Genomic DNA, 19,214 nt, shown 5'->3' with positions numbered 1-19,214 from the left:
AGTTAATTTTTTAAAGTCCTATTTGATTGAATAAACCACAATGGACTGGATGCATCCAAAACACTAAGCCAAAAGCAAACAAGCCACATTCACTAATCTTGGAGTGAATTCCTCTACTTGCTGTTTCTCTTGAGCAGGCTGCAATCATATTTTTTAAAGCAAGGTTTAGGGGAGCATGTATTTCAGAAAGTTTTTTTTAATGAGGAAGTTGTGGAAGCAAATACTTAGTTCCCAAATCAGACAATTTCCCGTATTGCTTGTGGTTTATTTAACCCCATTGCTAGGTTTGCATACCAGAGTAAATGCAAACAAAGGAAACCATATCCATCTTGAATGTATGTATGTTGAATGTTTATTTTATTTATATGCCGCCCTTTCCCCCCCCCCCAAGGGGACTCAGGGCGGCTCACAACTCAACCAAGAGAGAGGGATGCAGACAAAAATTAAAACGACACGTACCAATACATAATTTAAAACACACAAGAGTCATACCATTCGAGAAGGGAGTAGAAGCTTTTTAGCCCCAGGCCTGTCGGAATAGCCAGGTTTTAAGGGCTTTGCGGAAGGTCTGGAGGGTGGTGAGGGTTCGAATCTCCACGGGGAGCTCGTTCCAGAGGGTCGGAGCGGCCACAGAGAAGGCTCTCCTCCGGGTAGTCGCCAGTCGACACTGGCCAGCGGATGGAATTCGGAGGAGGCCTAATCTGTGGGATCTAATCGGTCTAGAGGAGGTAATTGGCAGCATCTTGCCTGTCTTTCTGTCCCTCCGCCCATCCATACAACTTATATGGCTGCCCATTTCACAAGAAGTGATTCCAGACTGGTACAGCAAAAGATCTAAAGACAATAAATGTCAAAAAGTAGTCAACCCAAAGTTTTAAAAGCACAAAAAACACAACAGTTTAGATCTTTAAGTTTTCACAGGTTCCCCTGAAATTCCCAGGCCTGATGACATAGTCAGGTCTTGAGGACTTCCAGAAAATAAGTAGGAGTGGAGCCGGAGAAGAGGGAGAACTCTTGTGTGTGTGTGTATATATATATAAGAAAAACGTTTCATAAGATAGAGTGTGTGTGTGATTGTAGGGGAAGAATATTTCATAAGGTAGACAAGGGTGTGTTGCAGTGGTGGAATTCAGCCAGAGCCCTATGTTGGTTACATTTGCCAGCAAGAAACACACTGGATGAAAGCTATTCTAAACAGGTTACAGTTTAAATTCACTTAAATTCACTTAATTTAAATTCACTTTTTCCAACAGTCTGATTGCCCTGGTACCCAAACCTGGTCCAAGAAATGAATCAGAAGGATCGGAGGCTAGAGGGACATGGCGATTCTTCCAGCAAAAGAACCGCAGAGGCGAAAGCCCCCCCCCCCCAACCGCGGGACAGAGCCAAGATCGGAGCTCACGTTTTGAATCTCGCGCTCTCGCCGCGCAGTGACAATCGGTCGGATGCCGCAGGTCCAGATCGTAGCGCGCAAAGGCCGGGCAGGACAGAAACGATCACGTGAGAAGCTTTGGGGAAAAGAAAAACATCGCGGTTCCCGAGTTGGGCAGGGTCTTGTGGAGCTCTACTGCAAAACTCGCCACTTCCCCTTCTTCAGACGCGGCTGACCGGGAGTCTTAACGATTGTTGCATTGAAGATTGCCCTGCCCTTGTCAAGATGTTGCTGGCGGAAAGTATTATTCTGATATTGTCGCTGCGGACTCTAAGTTCAGGTAGGTTTGGAAAGGAGAGGGCTCTCCCCCCCACAAATCGTGCGTGAGAGCTCATTTAAACACACACACACACACACACACACACACACACACACACACACACACACACACACACACACACACAGATGCTATAAAGCACTGCACACCAAGACAACTAGACACAAGAACAGGTCACACACACACACCGAACGCCATCCCTCTGCTAAACAAATAAGTCCCTCACCACTGTCAAACTATTCACTAAGGCTGCTTTACTATTATACTATTCTCATCTTTCCTGTCACCCATCTGCTCCCATTTATGACTGCAGGACTGTAACTTTGTTGCTTGTATCCTTACGATTTATATTGATATTGCTTGTTTCCTGATTGCTTATTTGTACCCTATGACTATTATTAAGTGTTGTACCTTATGTTTCTTAACGAATGTATCTTGTCTTTTCATGTACACTGAGAGCCTATGCACCAAAGACAAATTCCTTGTGTGTCCAATCACACTTGGCCAATAAAGAATTCTATTCTATTCTACACACACACACAATACTGCTCTTTTGCAGTATTGAATTAGTAACAGCTCATTAAAACATACACACAGACACACACAACTTTACGGGAGGTAGACCACGAGTTGCTCCTTTTGTGGTGTTGAATTTAAAACTGACCAGCATCTCGAGGCTAACCCAAGCGTAATGATTGTTTTATTTGTTGTTTTATTTGTTGTTTTATTTGTATTGAGATTTTAAAAGCTTGCCTTGTGCTGCCGAGCTTTCTCACTCTGGCAGTCTCCCTCTATGGAAGACTATTATGTAGGCGGAGTGGCAGAATCTGAATGAGTAATCCTGGGCTGAAATCTCTGCTGAAATCTCTTATAGATCCTCTTTTTAGAGCCAGCCCCCACTTTGGGTGGGTGGTGAACTACAACTCCCAGCAGCTTTAGCCAGTGTAATCTGTTTGGGGGGCGGGGGGGGGAATTTCACATCTCCTTTTGGGGATTTTTTGGGGGATTTTAGCTTTCTACAGTAAAAGCTGCTGCAGATGCAAGCAATATCAGTAGCTGCCGAGTACTTTTAGTCTCTTTCTTTCTTTCTTTCTTTCTTTCTTTCTTTCTTTCTTTCTTTCTTTCTTTTCCTTCCTTCCTTCCTTCCTTCCTTCCTGTCTGTCTTTCTCTCCCTCCCTTCTCCCTCCCCTTTTCTTTTCTTTTTTTGTATTTGATTTGTATTTGTCATCCACATACATCTCTGATTTCTAGTGACAGCCTGGCACACAGCTAGGAGATATGAGCTACTGTGGGTAAAACCCTTTGATTCCCAGAATTCAGCCAAGCAGGCTTGCTTGGAAAGCGAGTGTAAAATATTTACTCCTTTAATTGGTAGTTATTAAAAACAAGTTTTTAAATTTGCCTAAAAGGAAACATCCCAGTTGAGCAGTCACTCCTTTTTCAAAGCTAGCATTTTAAAATTAAATACTCAAGAAAGAACTGCTATATAAGTATAACTTAAATTTAAATTGTATAACTTCTTCGAAAGGTGGAAATATTTCTTCAAAGACAAAGTGATTATAGGTAGTCTTCGATTTACATCAGTTCATTGAGTGACCATTCACGAGTAACAACAGTGCTGAAAAAAGTGACTTATGACCACCTTCTGACACACAAAATCAATGGGTAAGCCAGATTCACTTAACAACTATGTTGCTAATTTAACAACTGCAGTGATTCACTTAACAAATGTGGCAAGAAAGGTCATAAAACAAAACAGGGCAAAACTTACTTAACAAATCTCACAGCAACAGAAATTTTGGGCTCAACTGTGAGTCGAGGACTATCAGTATATGGTGCTGCAGGCATTTTCATAGGCAAAGAAAATAATAATAGAGGAATAATGGCCTACCCAAACTCCTTAGTGAGTTTCCATGACTGGAGGTACATCTGGAATCGGGAATTTTTAGATTTAATCAAATCTCTCTATGCTTCATCAGCGTGGTATGAGAGCAAACCCCAATAAAATCAGAAAAATATTTATTTATTAAATTTATATGCTGTCCATCTCACTACTGATATTACTTGAGTAAATGTTTGTAGGATTATTCTACCAGGTATTTTAACATCAGGTGACAATTAGGAAGAGAGCCAGATGTTAAGGCTATCATATCAGGGCAAAAAATATTTGGATGACCACTGCATGACATCAGAGAGCTATAGAACAGTCTAATTTGATCCTATCAAGTGATGATCTGGATTTTTCCAGATGATATGTCATAGACCTATATGGTCTATCACAGCGATGGCGAACTGGTTTTGGATCGTGTGCCATAAGGGGGGGAGAGCAGGGGGGTCATGCATGGGCGTGCCGCACCCATAATGCAATGTGCGACCACCACCCCCAGTGCGCATGTGCGCATGAGAGGCACGCCCCCCATTTTTTGCTTGTTTTTTTCACCCTCCCCAGGCTCCAGAGGCTTTATAGGCGCCTAGGGAGGGCGAAAACAGCCTCTCCCCCCCCCCTGGAGGCCCTCTGGAGGCTTCAGGGACCTTCAGGAGGCTTCGTGCCATAGGTTCACCACCCCGGGTCTATCACATATAGAGACCTTCAGACTAACCATCAAGTAAGCAATACCCCAATCAAGAAGCTGCCAAAAAGCCATCAGTAAACAGCCCAACCAAAGAATCTCTAAGACCATCCCCACCCGCACAGACAGGAAAGTCACCAGGATATAAACTGACAGCAAACAGCACTCCTTCTAGCACTGATGATGTTACCTAGTTGGGGTAAGGAAACATTTGCAAAAAAACAAGGAAGCTCAGAGAGCACCAAGGATCCCTCATTTCAATGCTTATCTACAAATATTTTCCTTTATTGGTAAGTCCTATACTGGTGAGTCTACTCTGGTGAGTCCCATGAATTTTAATGGGATTGCTTGTGTCTGCTGCACAGGTGAATCGGCCCACGGCCCCGTTGCGAATAGGCCATGGCCTGGTAGTGGGCACAGCCCGTGTGTGGGGACCCCTGCATAGGATACCAACCTTTGTTCTTGGAAAATCTCTGTGTTTGCAGAATATAATCTTTGAGGCAGAGATCACAATGCGATTTACTCTTACATTTGTTTATTATGGAAGTAAATCCTCCTGAATAGCTGACTTTTAACCACCCAACTCTTTGTAGGATTGGAGTACATTTTATTTTACATCTCTCGTCTCCCCTGCTTTTAATACTGAGTTGTCTTTCAAGCAGCAGTGTAATTGCACTGTAGAAAGATGTTACAATTGATTAAACTATTATATGTTCTAAATTTTATTTTGACACTGCCTTTAAACAAGTACTGTTAATAGCTATTGCGGGGGAAGAAGATAGCAGTATTTTGCATGAGGTCAACACCTACAGATGAGCAGTTGCATTGGGGTCAGTAGGTCTGATATGATGTAGGAATGTGTCCCTGATGGAAGATGAGCAAAAGGTGTAGGAGGCTATCTTGGCAATCTACCTAGATTTGGTTGTATGTACAGTCCTGTTTGTTAACCTGTGGACCATGGAGTGTCTTGAATCCTGTCTACTGAAGAACTTCAAAGAAATTGCACTCTCTGGAGTGAGATGGTGGGTTCTCTGCAGCAAGATCTTGGATTCCAGGGAGTTGTCTGTGGGATTGAAGAAAAAGTGCCAAGATTAGGTTACTTTCTGGTACTGCTGTGCCCTATTCTGACCGAGGTTTCCCAAGAACATGAAGCAAACTCCTTGTCCCGACAAAAAGCCCTTTTATTAATTTACTGTGAATTCTGCTCATTCACATTCAGCAAAGTATTTCAAGGGAGGATTTACCATCACCGACCTTATCTGGCTTGGAGAGCTGCCAGGCCTATATCTGCAGAACTTGGCAAGGAGTCTTAGAGTCACAAACCAATTAAGGGAACTAATTTTCTCCTGCAAACTCCACTCCCCTTTCGCTCCTCTTTTATTTCCTCTGGGAGGGACCATTCATCATCTACCTGTGGCCTTACTCCCAAGTTGACCCTTGTTCTTTAGCTGTTCCCTTTGTCTGGCAACTCTTCATATGCACACACTGGGAACAGGCTCCAACTGTTCATCTGCCTCACTGACGTCTAACTCTGAAGGTAGAAGATAACTGGCATACGGCTCTGGCTCCCCCTCTGGCTCCAAAACAGAGTCCTCATCAATGCTTTCACCAGACTCCAGAACTGGCCCGTTTTCCTCCCCAATCTCTTCACTGTCTGAATCTGCTGCCAGCTCTGCTGGCAAGCCACAACATGCCCATCCCACAGATCATCCCATGGGATTTGACAATTGACACTGTCCAACTTTCCTAACTGCTTTATATTCTTTTCTTTTTTTTAAAAAAAAAAGTTTTTTTAGTTAAGAAGACTGTCACATCTGGGTTTTGTTTTGTTTTTTAATTTCCAAGAATGCCCGTGGGCTTCATGTGCTGAGCTTCATTTAGAAACATCCAAGAAAAGCAACAGAAGAAAGATGGAGTGGTAGGAAGGAAGCTGAACAGGTTGTCTTTGAATATATGGGCATTTTCCACACCTATAAAATGTTACTATCTGTCTGGTCCCCAAAGTGGCAGTATCTGTTTTGTTGTATAAGTATACCAATGTAGATTACAATCTGTATTCATCCCCCTGCCCAAGGAATGAGTTTAATCTACAGATACTGACGGTTTGTCCTGTTGAAGTGGGAAGAGCTTGTCTCGAAAGTAGAGTGGATTCGGATGGCAGATGATCTGCAGATTCCTTGATGGTGACAACAAAAATCTTTTTAATGCTTCTAAGTCATATTATGAGACATTTTGAAATGTAGACCATACTCTGTGATTCATCATACCGTAGTTCTGAGGTGGATGTCACCTCAGGGCCTTTACTGGGCAGAAAAGATCCATAGATTGTGTCAGAGTATGCACAGTGTGACTACTATTTTGAGACAACCCAGGAGCAAAATACAGTACACAGAGGTTTTGTCTTTCAAACAGTGGTTTATCTACAAGGCTTATATATATACATACATGTACTAGGCAAAACCAGGCAATCAATCAATCTTCAACTATAACACAAAGGCACATACAGAGAGAAAGATGGCCTCCCTTATATAGACAGCTTCTTAAAGTGGCAGTAATCCTGCTGACTCATTCTCATTTCATTTTCATCAGTTTACAGCCTTACATCAGCTAGTCAGCTATTAAATCATCATTACCTTAACAGTCTGCTTCATTCTCCTGTTGTCATTGTTGATGGAACACTTGGTGCTCAAAATCTAATCTGGGCCTTGCTGATTAACCCTGTTTGTGTAGTATCCTGCAAAACCCAGGGTATTCCCGGCACTGAAAGTAGCATTGCTGTCTCTACTATCTCTCTGCTTTGAAAGAACCACAGTTGTACATGGAAATGTGGCAGAATTATTTGATGCGGTAGTGTAGAACAGGGATCTCCAACCTTGGCAACTTTAAGACTTGTGGACTTGAACTCCCAGAATTCTGGGAGTTGAAGTCCACAAGCTTTAAATGTTGCCAAGATTGGAGAACCCTGGTGTAGAAGGAAGAGATTCTTCTCCTGAAATTATCGCAATGGTAGGAGAATACCAAGTCCTCTTGTCTCTTAGCTTTATAAAGCATGGTAATTGCTTACTTTTCCCCCCCTTTTAGCTTTTTCAATAAAGGAACCTAAAGAAGCAAAACAGGCATGGGGGTATGTTCCTGTCAGAAGCAACGCAAGCATGTTCTGGTGGTTGTACTATGCAGACAGTCCCACTCAGAATTTCACACAACTTCCTCTTATCTTATGGCTGCAGGTAAGTTGGGGGTAAGGCTTTGGTGTGAGCTGTAATGGAAGGATGATAGCATCAGAAGTAGAGTTGAACCAGGGGTGAAATCCATCAAGTTCTGACAGATGCTGAAGAACCGGTAGTGGAAATTTTGAGTAGTTCAGAGAACCGGCAAATGCCACCTCTGGCTGGCTGGCCCCAGAGTGGACTGGGAATTGAGAATTTGCACTATCCTTCCCCTAGAAAGGGGAGGGAATGGAGATTATGCAGTATCCTTCCCCTGCCATGCCCACCAAGCCACACCCACAGAACCGGTAGTAAAAAAATTTGAACTTCACCACTGAGTTGAAACCTATAAAACCTTGCAATAGAAGATTTCTAAAACTTCTAAAAATTGGAAAAACGAGAAAATACCAACACAGGAGGAAATTATCCAAAAAATAATGGAATGTGCAGAAATGAGTAAATTGACATTTGGAATTAGAGAACAAAAAGTTGAACAATTTTATAATATTTGGGATTTGTTTTATTAATGGTTAGATTAAAAATCATGGTAACGGAAAATATTGAAGATTTTTTTGTATTTTAAGAATAATAGAATGATATATGCAATACTATAAGGGTTTAGCATTGTTAAACAGATTAGAATGATGTAATGGAATGATGTTGTATGCATGAATTCAATATTAAAATATTCTATTTAAAATTAAGGAATAATAATTATAGTTGAAAAATTGATATGGAACAATAAGATACTTATGTTTATCTATTGAACAATTTGTGATTTGATATATAACTATAAGTGGTTACCATGTAAAGGATGCACAGAATTTTGTAACCAAACGACACGCTATATGAAATGGCAGAAGGCTGTATATGTTTATGTTTTTATTTGTCTGTTTAAAAAATTTAAAAACTTAAAAAAATATTTCTAAAACCTCAAAGAAATCCTTCAGAGGGGAAAAATAATGTTTAAATGGAGATTCAATCCTACAACATCAACTGATTGCATTTGGGAGGCGAGGAAGGGGGGTTGTCATTGTTAATTCCTGGTGACTGCCTGGAAACGTCCTGCAGTTTTTTGGCAAGATATCAGAAGCAGTTTGTCCTTGCTTCCTAGGGCTGAGAAGATGGGACTGGCCCAAGATAACTCAAGTAGCCGCATGCCTAAAGCGGAACTAGAATTGTCAGTTTCTGGGTTTTTAGTCAATGCCTTGATCACTACACCAAACTAGCTCTCATTGCATATTAATTATATTTTATTGCCTGTAATTATTCTAAATCAAGCTATTAAAAGCAGGTGAAAAAGCAGGTGTATCACAGAAAGCTGTAGTGTAAATTATTTGGATTTCTAAGTTGCTTGGAGTGTTTTATGAGCCATTGCTTTTGAAATATAATTCACAAAATAAGCCAGGCTACTTGCAAACAATGATAACTTCGAACACTAAGCCAAAAATGAGGAGGCCATATTGTGCTAAGCTTCTTCGGAGCTCTATCCTACATATTATACATAGCATGTTAAGCTACTTAGAGTATGAAACTTGTCACTCCTTACTAATATTTCCCTTTTCTCAAACTATGGAAGCTTTTTAAAGATTCAAAGCAGTGATCACTGGCTAAATATAATGGAGGATGAGCAGCAAGTCAAGAATTGGGAACAGTAATGCAAATTGTAAGGGCAAACATTAAATGATGGCATAACATAAATGAGCTATAGAATTTCATTGTGGTATTCCTATGTCTACGCAGGTACCATATTTTTCAGAGTATGAGACGCACCGTTTCCCCCCCCCCCCAAAAAAGAGGGTGAAAATCTGGGTGTGTCTTATACATTGAGTACAGCATTTTTGCCCCCCCCCCAAACCCCTCCTTCTTCACAAAAATGGATGTGCAGAGGGTTTGGGAGGCCTGCAAAGTGCTCCTGGGGGCTGGGGAGGGCAAAAACTCAAAAATGGGCCATTTTTTGCTCGTTTCCCCCAGCCCCCAGGAGCACTTTGCAGGCCTCTCAAACTCTCTGCATGCCACATTTTTCAGAAAAAATGAGGCCTGCAGAGTGCAAAAACTTTTTTTAAAAAATTACCTCTTCAAAATCTTGGTGCGTCTTATACTCCGGTGTGTCTTATACTCCGAAAAATATGGTAACTTTCAACTTGCAACCATTCATATTTAGTGACTGTTTGAAATTACAACAGCACTGAAAAAAGTGATTTATGACTGTTTTTTACACTTATGACTGTCGCAGCATCCCCATGTTCATGTGATCAAAATTTGAACCCTTGGCAATTGGCCTGTATTTATGACAGTTGCAGTGTCCCGGGGTCATGTGATCATCTTTTGGGACCTTCTGACAAGCAGAGTCAATGGGGAAACCAGAGTCGCTTAACAGCTGTGATACTAACTTAACAACGGTAGTAATTCATTCATTTGACAACCATGGCAAGAAAGATTGTAAAATGGGGCCAAACTGATTTAACCACTGTCTTGCTTAGCAACAGAGATTTTGGATTTAATTGTGGTCATAAGTCAAAGACTACATGTAACAAGTAGGGATTGAGTTTAGATGGGAAAATTCAGAAATTCTGACTGCTAGGCATCACTTAAAGGCCTTTATTTTCTTTCCCATGTGGACTAACATAGCAATCGGAAGCTGTTCCTAAGAAAAAGATCTACAGGATTCTGTTTGTAGATTTGCATTAACAGCCTTGGAATGAAACCATTATGTTCATGACACATCCTTTTTTGGGGAGATAAATGAAAATAAGACAGCAAGAAAAAAGGTTGACGTTTTTCTCTTCATTTCTCATCTCTGTGTTTCCATAGGGAGGCCCAGGAGCTTCAGGTTGCGGATATGGAAATTTTGAAGAGATTGGCCCTTTAGATGCTGATCTAAAAGCAAGAAAGACAACTTGGGTAAGCTGTCTTAACTTATAGTGGGAAGACTGGGCATCTTCTGACAGGCCATGTTAAAAAAAATGCTTTTTGCAATATATTGATTTTTGTTTGAGATGCAGACTTTGAGATCTTTCTTGCTCATTTTCCTGTAGGAATTCATACACCCCTGACGGCAAACCTATGACATGCGTGCCAGAGCTGGCACGCAGAGCCCTTTCTGTGGGCACATGAGCTGCTCTTCTGGTTTCCAGTGTGTTGGTCTTCGCGAGCGCTGGAAAATTCCGCCCAAAATGTACCGAAAAATGGCCAAAAACAGGCATGTGCATGCCACCCAGCTGGTCTTCATGTTTCCGATGCTCTGGCGTGGGCGAAGTCCAGCTGGCCGGCACGCATGTGTGTGCTGGAAATCCGAAGACCAGCTGGCTGGCATGTGCACCAGCCAAGCTGGTCTTTGGGTTTCTGGCACGCATATGCACATGTGTTCCAGTGTAGTTTGGGCACGCGGTGCCGAAAAGGTTCGCCATAACTGCCATATACAGTATGCTTCTGAAGTTGTCAGTTATTTAAACTGCTCTTACTCCTACACCTCATCCAGCAGCCTAATACAGACGTGTCAAACTCACAATGACACATTGTCGTCACGTGACATATTGCAGCTTTCCCCCACTTCGCTAAAACGGGTGTGTGTGTGTCCAGCATGTGATGCATCCGGGCCGCGAGTTTGACACCCCTGGCCTAATAGATTACTTGTCTTTATGCCAGGAGATTTTTATTTGCTCTATTTTTCTATATTGTCCTTGTGTTACACAAACCAAGTAAGACTTTAGATCTTACTTTGGATTTATATTTAAAGAAATGAATTTTACCAGTACTTGTAAGACTGCTCTTCAACTTCCACAGGCAAAAACGTGTATATTAAAAATATAGATTACAAGCATGTATATGCATATGTACACAACAACATTCACGTAAATGCACAGACAGATAAATAATGATAATTTATAAAACCTTAAAAGAGTGAACTTAAAATTGGGGAAATGCTGGGAAAGATTGAGGGCAAAAGAAGGGGACAACAGAGAATGAGGTGGCTGGATGGAGTCACCAAAGCAGTAGGCGTGAGCTTCAATGGACTCAGGGGGATGGTAGAGGACAGGAAGACCTGGAGGAATGTTGTCCATGGGGTCGCGATGGGTCGGACACGACTTCGCAACTAACAACAACAACAAATTGTTTTGAACCACAAACTCTGGAAGGTTTGATTCTGTTGCGAGTATTAACAACTGAAATTAAGAGATTTCTATGGCTGAGGTTGCCTATGAATGAGAATAGCTAATGCTAAGACATATTTAATAAATGCCTCTAGGCTTAAAATATAGCAATAATAAGTAGTGCGCTGCCCTTTCAATGCAAAACACGCTCTCTCATCTTGCCTTTGTGGGAATCTTTGGAAGACTCCTCCTTTGTCATCCCTTTTAAGTATGATGCTCTCCCTCTGTGTATGTTGCTGATGTCAGTGTTTTCTTTGGGTGGTGTAGCTGCAGGCAGCAAGTCTTCTCTTTGTTGACAATCCTGTTGGCACTGGATACAGTTACGTTAATGACTCCCTTGCCTACGCCACTGATCTCAGCATGGTCGCTTCGGATATGATGGTGGTTCTCCGAGAGTTCTTTAAATCAAAGGTGGAATTCCAGGCAAGTACAATAGGATCAGCCCATGGAATGCTGTATTTTTTTTAATTAAAAGTTTTTTATTAGATAAACATTAAAAACATTGGACATCGTGCGACATTTCTAGCATAAACATTTCCATATAGTGATTAGATCTTACAACAATTACATTTTATATCGATTACATAGGTGTGTGTAGTCAGTCAGATTACCTGTCTGTTTGTCCTTTCTTGTATATAATTACTAACCATACAGATGCATATCCAATTCCTACCTATCATACATTCTTAATACCATATTTTCTAGTTCTTAATGTCTGTGTTTTTCTGTCCTGGCCTTTTCCCCTCATTGCTAACCATCGGTACCATTTGTCCCAGATTTCGTGATATTCTGTCTCACCCTTTTCTTTGAGCTCTAGAGTCAGTCTATCCATTTCTGCGCAAATCAGTATCTTATTTTATTATTTCTTGTTCCGAGGGAGTCTCTTTATTTTTCCATTTTTGTGCAAAAACTAATCTTGCTGCTGTTAAAATATGCAGCAGTAAATATACCCCACACCTTTGCCTTGTTTTTCTTTTGTGAGCCCTAGCAGAAATAATTCTGGCGTCAACTCCATGTTTTGATTTAGCATCTCTTCCAAACACTTTCTTATCTAGTGCCAAAAAGCCCTAGCTTTCGTGCACTCCCATCACATATGGTAGAAGGTCCCTAGTGCAGCATTACATTTCCAACATATTGGCGAATTTTTTTTGTTAATTTTTGCTAATCTTGTAGGTGGGATGTGTGCCATCTATAGAACATCTTGTATAAGTTTTCTTATATGAGGTGGCTAAAGTTAACTTTCTGTTTCTTCCATGGAATGCCATATTGTCCACTATCACGGTATGAAGTTTCTAAGCTACACATTAGCCCTGTTCAGGCATTGCAAAACTGAAGTACTCATCACACAAGCCTTTTCCTTAAGCTCTGCTGACATATATTCAAATGGTGTTGGGAATGGATGTTTACAGAAGGAAACCTTGCTTAAAATTGCAGATGTGCTGACTTCCTTGCAAATCAGCGTCTTGAACAATTGGCATCCTTGTTCATTGCCAAAGCCAGTCCATTAATAGTTATGCTTGCAAAGGCTCCTGCAGACTGTTATCCTGAACAGTATCTGCTAGAGGGCAAGGCCTGTTGGGAGGGCTGACATAACAGGAATTCACAATTTGAGCGTGCCCGAAGGCTAGATTTAAGCCTCCTTCCCCTCCTCCTTTTGAAGTATCTCAGAACATGGGGCAAATGATGGTGTAGTGAAAGGTTCCTCATTCCTGGCAGTGTAGAGATTGCTCCCTCTTGAAAATTGGCCATTTAATGGAATGATTTATAATCCTAGGCCTAATTTTGGCCAGAAAGACTTCGGCCGTAGGGTGAGTCCTGGGAAGCAGGGTTTTAACTATGATCAAAGGGAGATAAGAAAGGTCCTTGTAAATTAATTGTGTTAGCCTGTCTTCAAAATGGAGTGGATTCTCTAACTTCAGGGGAGAATAAAATTAAATGTTAGGGATCTTTTAAAATTATTGGAATGAAATCCCAAATGTCCTTGTTGGTGTGTAAATGACTTCATTTGCTAATCCTTGAGTTATGATGGTCGCCTAGCATTACAACAACCCCCTTAAAAAAAGGTACCTATACCTATTCCATAATTTGAAGTTCTGACAACTGCCCCCCCCCCTCCCATGATCACTTAATTGCATTTTGGGTGCTCGGCAACCAGCTTGTATTTATGTGATTTACAATGCTTTGTGCCAGAAACCAGGGTTTGCTTAGTGACTGGCATTTGCTTAACAATTGCAGTGAATAACATAAAATTGAGTGTGATCATGTGACCTGCTTGGTGCTGTGCAACTGTAATTCTGGGCTGAATTACATTCAGAAGTTGCCGGCTACCCGTAATCTGCTTTACACTGTAATGAATCCCATGCTTATGGAATGGGGCAGGATGTAAATCCAAGAGGATGTCTTTTACTTGACCTTATAGCTGCAGATGGAGGCCCTTTTGTCTTTCTCTTTTGAGGAAAGATTTCTTTATAGTGTTTAAGGGCATCAAGCAAGAGGAAGAAAAGAGTGAAGGTTTATTGATGTATTGAGTAATTATTTTATTTTTGTGGAAGGTGTATAAAGGGTTCAGTTGCTCATTCTCTTAATTTTTTTAATGCATTTTTCCTTTCAGACGATCCCCTTCTACATCTTTTCTGAATCTTATGGGGGGAAAATGGCTGCTGCAATTGCTCTGGAAGTTCATAAGGTAAAGTTGATCTTTTCCTGTCAGAGAAAATGGATTCTCTCAAGCGAGCTTTGATTTCTGCAAGATCCCGAGGGAAGAATATCTCTTAATAAATGAGGCATATAAAATCCTCCTCAAATCAAGGTTGATTCTTGATTAAGTGTTGATTGAGATGAAATTGTTTTGCTACTGCTTCTGGGATATATTCCTCACCTCCCAGTCTAGTCTATGTCCCTGGGCTTTCTGATGCTCTCCTTCCCAGCATTAACTAAATTTGACTGCCTTTGCTTTTTTCAGATCAGTCAAAACTGGCTAGGTGCTGTTACTTCTGATGTGAAATCTATGTGTGTTCCCATGCCAGGTGTGAAAGATCAGGTCTACAAGTGGTTCAATTAACTGATTTATTGCTATAGCCCAGTGATTCTCAACCTTTTCTTTTCCACTGAACCCCTTTAAATATAGTTTGTGGTCATGGCCCACCAAGACATAACTCAAGATTTAAATCATAACATTTCTTCAATTTTCTCCACTAAGAGCAGCTGCTTAGATTTAGATTAAGATGTGTTGGACTTGGTCAACTAGTAACCATGTAGAGATTCTAGGCTAATCCCTCTTTTCAATCCACCCTCAAGTTTTTCCAGTTCTCTCCCATGTCCCAATACATTTTTTATCCAGTCATCTAAAATTGGAATTTCCAGTCAGGATTGCTTAGAGTGGGCCAGTTGGCCACAGGCACTCGTAGAAAGCCTTGGTTGTTCCCCCTCCTGGGACATCTCAAAACTGTCCATAGATACAGCTTATTGTTGTTTCTGATATCTAGAGAGTAATCACAGTTGTTGAACAGTTTATTTTAATGTTAATGATACCATCCAGTTCATTGCCCCTTCCACCCCCTCACATGGATATGTGGATCTTGCACGTGATTCAAGCATCAGGTGTGGCCCTCAGGCCAAAAGATATCGTACATCCCTGCTACAACCAGTTGTGTAAGCGCACATCAGCAGTAGGAGCTGTGGGTTAGCGTTAGCACTTAGCACTTAGCACTTAGACTTATATACCACTTTATAGTGCTTTACAGCCCTCTCTAAGCAATTTACAGAGTCAACATGTTTCCCCCAATCTGGGTCCTCATTTTACCATCCCAGGAAGGATGGAAGGCTGAGTCAACCTTGAGCCTGGTGAGATTCGATTTGCCAAACTGCTGGCAGTGAGCAGTCAGTAGAAGTAGCCTGCAGTACTGCACTCTAGCCACCACGGGTCTCCGCAGGTTAGCAAGTGATTGAGCAGTTACTCTTAGTTTTCTCTAACTTATCAGAAAATTTAGAAGAAGATTGAGGGAGGGAGGGAGGGAGGGAGGGAGGGAGGGAGGGAGGGAAGAAAGGAAGGAAGGAAGGAAAATGTAATGTACAAATTTATATTAAGTATATTTTTGATTAAAGAGATCTTGGGAGGACAAAGCTCGCCAGATAAATGTCTCTCTCAGACTTGATTGCTGGCATGGGCTTGATAACTAGCACAGTGGAGGTAAATGATGTTAGCACTGAGCTAAAATAAACTGTGCATGGGCATCAAGAGTCCACAGAGATGTATTAAAACTGGCAAGATGGTGAGCAGTCCATCCCAAGGCGAGCCCCACCCCTTTTGCACATTTATCATTACACAAGCTTTCAGAAGGGTGAATCTTATACTCCATCCACCACCTTCCTGATCTTGACACACATGCAGGCCCGCATATGTGAGATATTGCTAGAGATTTGATTGCTTTTAGCCCAAAAAAAGCACTTTTCTTAGCTATAGCATCAGCTAAGAAATCGACCTACTTTAATAATCTGCAGTTCCTCTTTGCCTTCTTCCTGCCCTTAAGGAAAGGTGCTTGAAAATATATGATACATTTACCTCAGAATAATTAGGTTTTAATTAAGCCTTCATTCTATTTTTAAGGCTGTTCAAGCTGGAACAATCAAGTGCAATTTTCATGGAGTAGCCCTTGGTGATTCATGGATTTCTCCTCTAGGTATATTCATGTGGAGCTAAGTACATTGTGCTATTGTGTATCTTCCAATGTATTTCTTGCCTCTTTCTGGCAAAATCTGGGTGGGTGAGTGGGTGGGTGGAATAAGAATAATTTGATATTCAGTGCCAGCAACCAGGTTCAAGTGAGATTATAGAGGCTTGGTTTTATCCCAACTTGACTTTGGGTGCTTTAGGATTAAAATCCTCCCCATTTTATCTTATACTGAGATTATTCTGTTCTGCTTGTCTATCAGTTTTTAGAGACTGAGGAAGTTTAATATGTAGGCCTTGGTTCTCTTTGAGCTTAGTGCTCTGTTTGCAGATGTTTCATTACATGACTAAATAATACTGATAATGTTACCTTGTTATGTACTGAAATGTCTGCAAGCAAATAACTAAGTTCACATAACACCAAGAGCTCTACAGTTCAGCCCTGAGCTATAGATATTCTCTTCTATTAGAAGTTTAATATACCAGCGACTGAGAATTAAATATTTAATTATATATGACTTTCTGGTTGGTTATTTTAAGTATGATTAAACTGGGCAATTTTTATCTTAAGGGAAAAATGGTATTGCATGTTGGAATAGGAGAGCCAACACATGATCTTGATTACTGTAAACAGAATGTTGTTACTAGATACACAATGGCAGTTGTCAGTCAGAATCTGGGTTGGGCTTCTCTTGTGACTTGAAAATAGTCCAGAGGGTTTATTCCACCACCCCCCGCCTCAAAATCTTAGCTATTCTTCAGAATGTGTAATAGCAATATGAATAAAATCTTTTTTAAAATGTGAATAGTTTAATGTCATTCTCCTCAGCCTGGTAGCATCAAGATATGTTAGTTAGACTACAAGCCTTTCAGCACCCAGCCAGCATGGCTATCCTTGCAATCTGGAAGACACCAGATTTTGATACCTTGGAATAATAAACAGTTTGCTGCTAAATTAGATCTCCATGGATTTAGAGATTTTGTGAGGCTCCACTTTAAAAACTAGGAGTTCTTTCCCTGCACTGATGCTGCTGCCTCCTTTTCCTTCTCCTCCGTTTGAAAAGCTGCCAAGGATTGCTTTTATATAAGTTCTTATTTTGTCTTGATGTCGAAAATGCTCAGGAACTGCTTTAAATAGAGAAATGTGAGAAAGATACTAAAGTTTATGCCCACTATTCTGTTTAGTTTTTTTAAAAGCCAATCTTAATTTTTGTTTCTTTTAGATTCCGTGCTTGCTTGGGGGCCTTACCTATATAGCACTGTAAGTATACACTCCCTATTTTTTTTAAAAAAAGATTATTAATGTTCTTACAATTACAAGGAAGAATAGAAAAACCCAAACTTTACAATATAGTTCATACAAAACAAAAAACTGAATAAAACTAATAAAAGAAGGGGAGAAAGAGAAAAAGAAAAATGTCTTAAATGAATCTACTTTAATAAATAAGGTAAATAAATTTTACTATTATGCAGGTATGGTAATTACCTTTATATCAAAAATCATGCAACTTTGTTTTTAAAGCACAATGTAATCCTTGGCCATACAACATGAACCTGTTTTGCTGCCAATAAAGAGTCAATTCAAGGCTGGGAATTAATAGATTTCATTGAGCCAGCTTGAAGCATATGTTAGATGCTTCCTTCCTTTTTTTTTATTCCTCTGCTTTTTGACTATTCATGAGAGTTACCATGTTGGATCAGCTTCTGGGGATCTCTGAAGATGGGATTGAAGTCAACAGGTTCATTGAATGTTATGATCAACATCGATTGCTTATAAACACAGTAAACTTTTCGGCCTCAAAGGCTATGTCCGCTCTCAATGCATACTTGGGATCCACTTATGTGTCCATACCTGCAAGTACATATTCTCAGTGTGGTCCCCTTTCTCTACAGCTGTTCCAGCTGCCCTTAGCTGTTTTTGACCCCTGAAGATGCTACCTAATGGCATTGGCATTAAACCTGGCTTCAGTAGCAGGGTCTCAAGTGTGCCAAGATTTATCTACCCTGCAAATAGGCCATAAGAGAAGATCCACTTAAAAAGAAACTATATAAAGCTTTGGTGGTACATAGAGACACTTTAGAGCATCACAATTCCCTTTACTGAAGACTTCTAATAGTGTCTATTTGTTGACTTTGCTCAGATTAATAAAATCATTCTACAAGCCCACTAATAATGTAGCGTTCCAGGTAGCCTCTACATTTTCTTTGAAGCCATTGCAAATAATGTCTTGTTAAAATACACATTGACATTGGGGCGGTTTAATGCTTATTCCTTTGAAAGTACTTGAGGCATTATATGCAATGTTGGTTTCGAATTTCTTTCCTTTCCTTTCTGCTCTGTCCCCACCCCACTCCTTGTACTGCAGTCTTTCCTAGATGATCAAGGCTTGAAGGAAGTCACTACAGCTGCCAAGAAGATCCTGAATGCAATGAATACAGGGGCATTTAAGCTTGCTACACTGCTTTGGGATAAAGCAGAGGATATCATAGAAAAGGTAAAGCGATTGATTTAATTGATTGTGTGCCATCAACTTGATGGCAACTTCTAGGGACCAGACAGACAGATTTTGTCTCTTGACAATTTGTCTCCAACTTGGTGTTCAGGGTCTCCTTATGGTGCACTGATCATCTCTGTAACTGAATCCATCCAACTCATCATCCTCTTCTTTCCTTTTCATTTCCCCAGGATTTTAGGCTTCTATGAGAGCTAGATCTTCACTTAATGCAGGGGTTCCCAACCTTTTCTATATTCCACAGCCCTAGAATGCTTCTGATATATTCTCGCACCCTTACAAAAGTAAATAATTATATGCATAAAGTTAAAGGTAAATGTTCCCCTCTCACATACGTATGTGCTAGTCGTTCCCGACTCTAGGGGGTGGTGCTCATCTCTGTTTCAAAGCTGA

General features: G+C 40.7%; 1 protein-coding gene across 1 annotated transcript in view; it reads left to right on the top strand.

The window, feature by feature from the left end:
- Positions 1 to 1,451: 1,451 nt before the first annotated feature.
- The window catches only part of SCPEP1 (serine carboxypeptidase 1), a 29,005-nt gene continuing 11,242 nt past the window's right edge, over positions 1,452 to 19,214 (top strand). Inside the window, exons 1-8 of the mRNA XM_087710327.1 lie at positions 1,452 to 1,712; positions 7,361 to 7,506; positions 10,300 to 10,389; positions 11,907 to 12,062; positions 14,251 to 14,325; positions 16,246 to 16,318; positions 17,532 to 17,569; positions 18,675 to 18,803. Of these exons, the coding sequence (XP_087566453.1) occupies positions 1,658 to 1,712; positions 7,361 to 7,506; positions 10,300 to 10,389; positions 11,907 to 12,062; positions 14,251 to 14,325; positions 16,246 to 16,318; positions 17,532 to 17,569; positions 18,675 to 18,803 (762 nt within the window). The 5' untranslated portion in view covers positions 1,452 to 1,657. The remainder of the gene's footprint in view (positions 1,713 to 7,360; positions 7,507 to 10,299; positions 10,390 to 11,906; positions 12,063 to 14,250; positions 14,326 to 16,245; positions 16,319 to 17,531; positions 17,570 to 18,674; positions 18,804 to 19,214) is intronic.

This window comes from Thamnophis sirtalis, unplaced genomic scaffold, assembly GCF_051295495.1.
Source record: "Thamnophis sirtalis isolate CommonGarterSnake01/CBP01778 unplaced genomic scaffold, rThaSir2_p1.2 scaffold_3, whole genome shotgun sequence".
Taxonomy (NCBI): domain Eukaryota; kingdom Metazoa; phylum Chordata; class Lepidosauria; order Squamata; family Natricidae; genus Thamnophis; species Thamnophis sirtalis.
The sequence above is the reverse complement of the archived record's forward strand: the minus strand, read 5'-3'. Positions and strand labels throughout refer to the sequence as shown.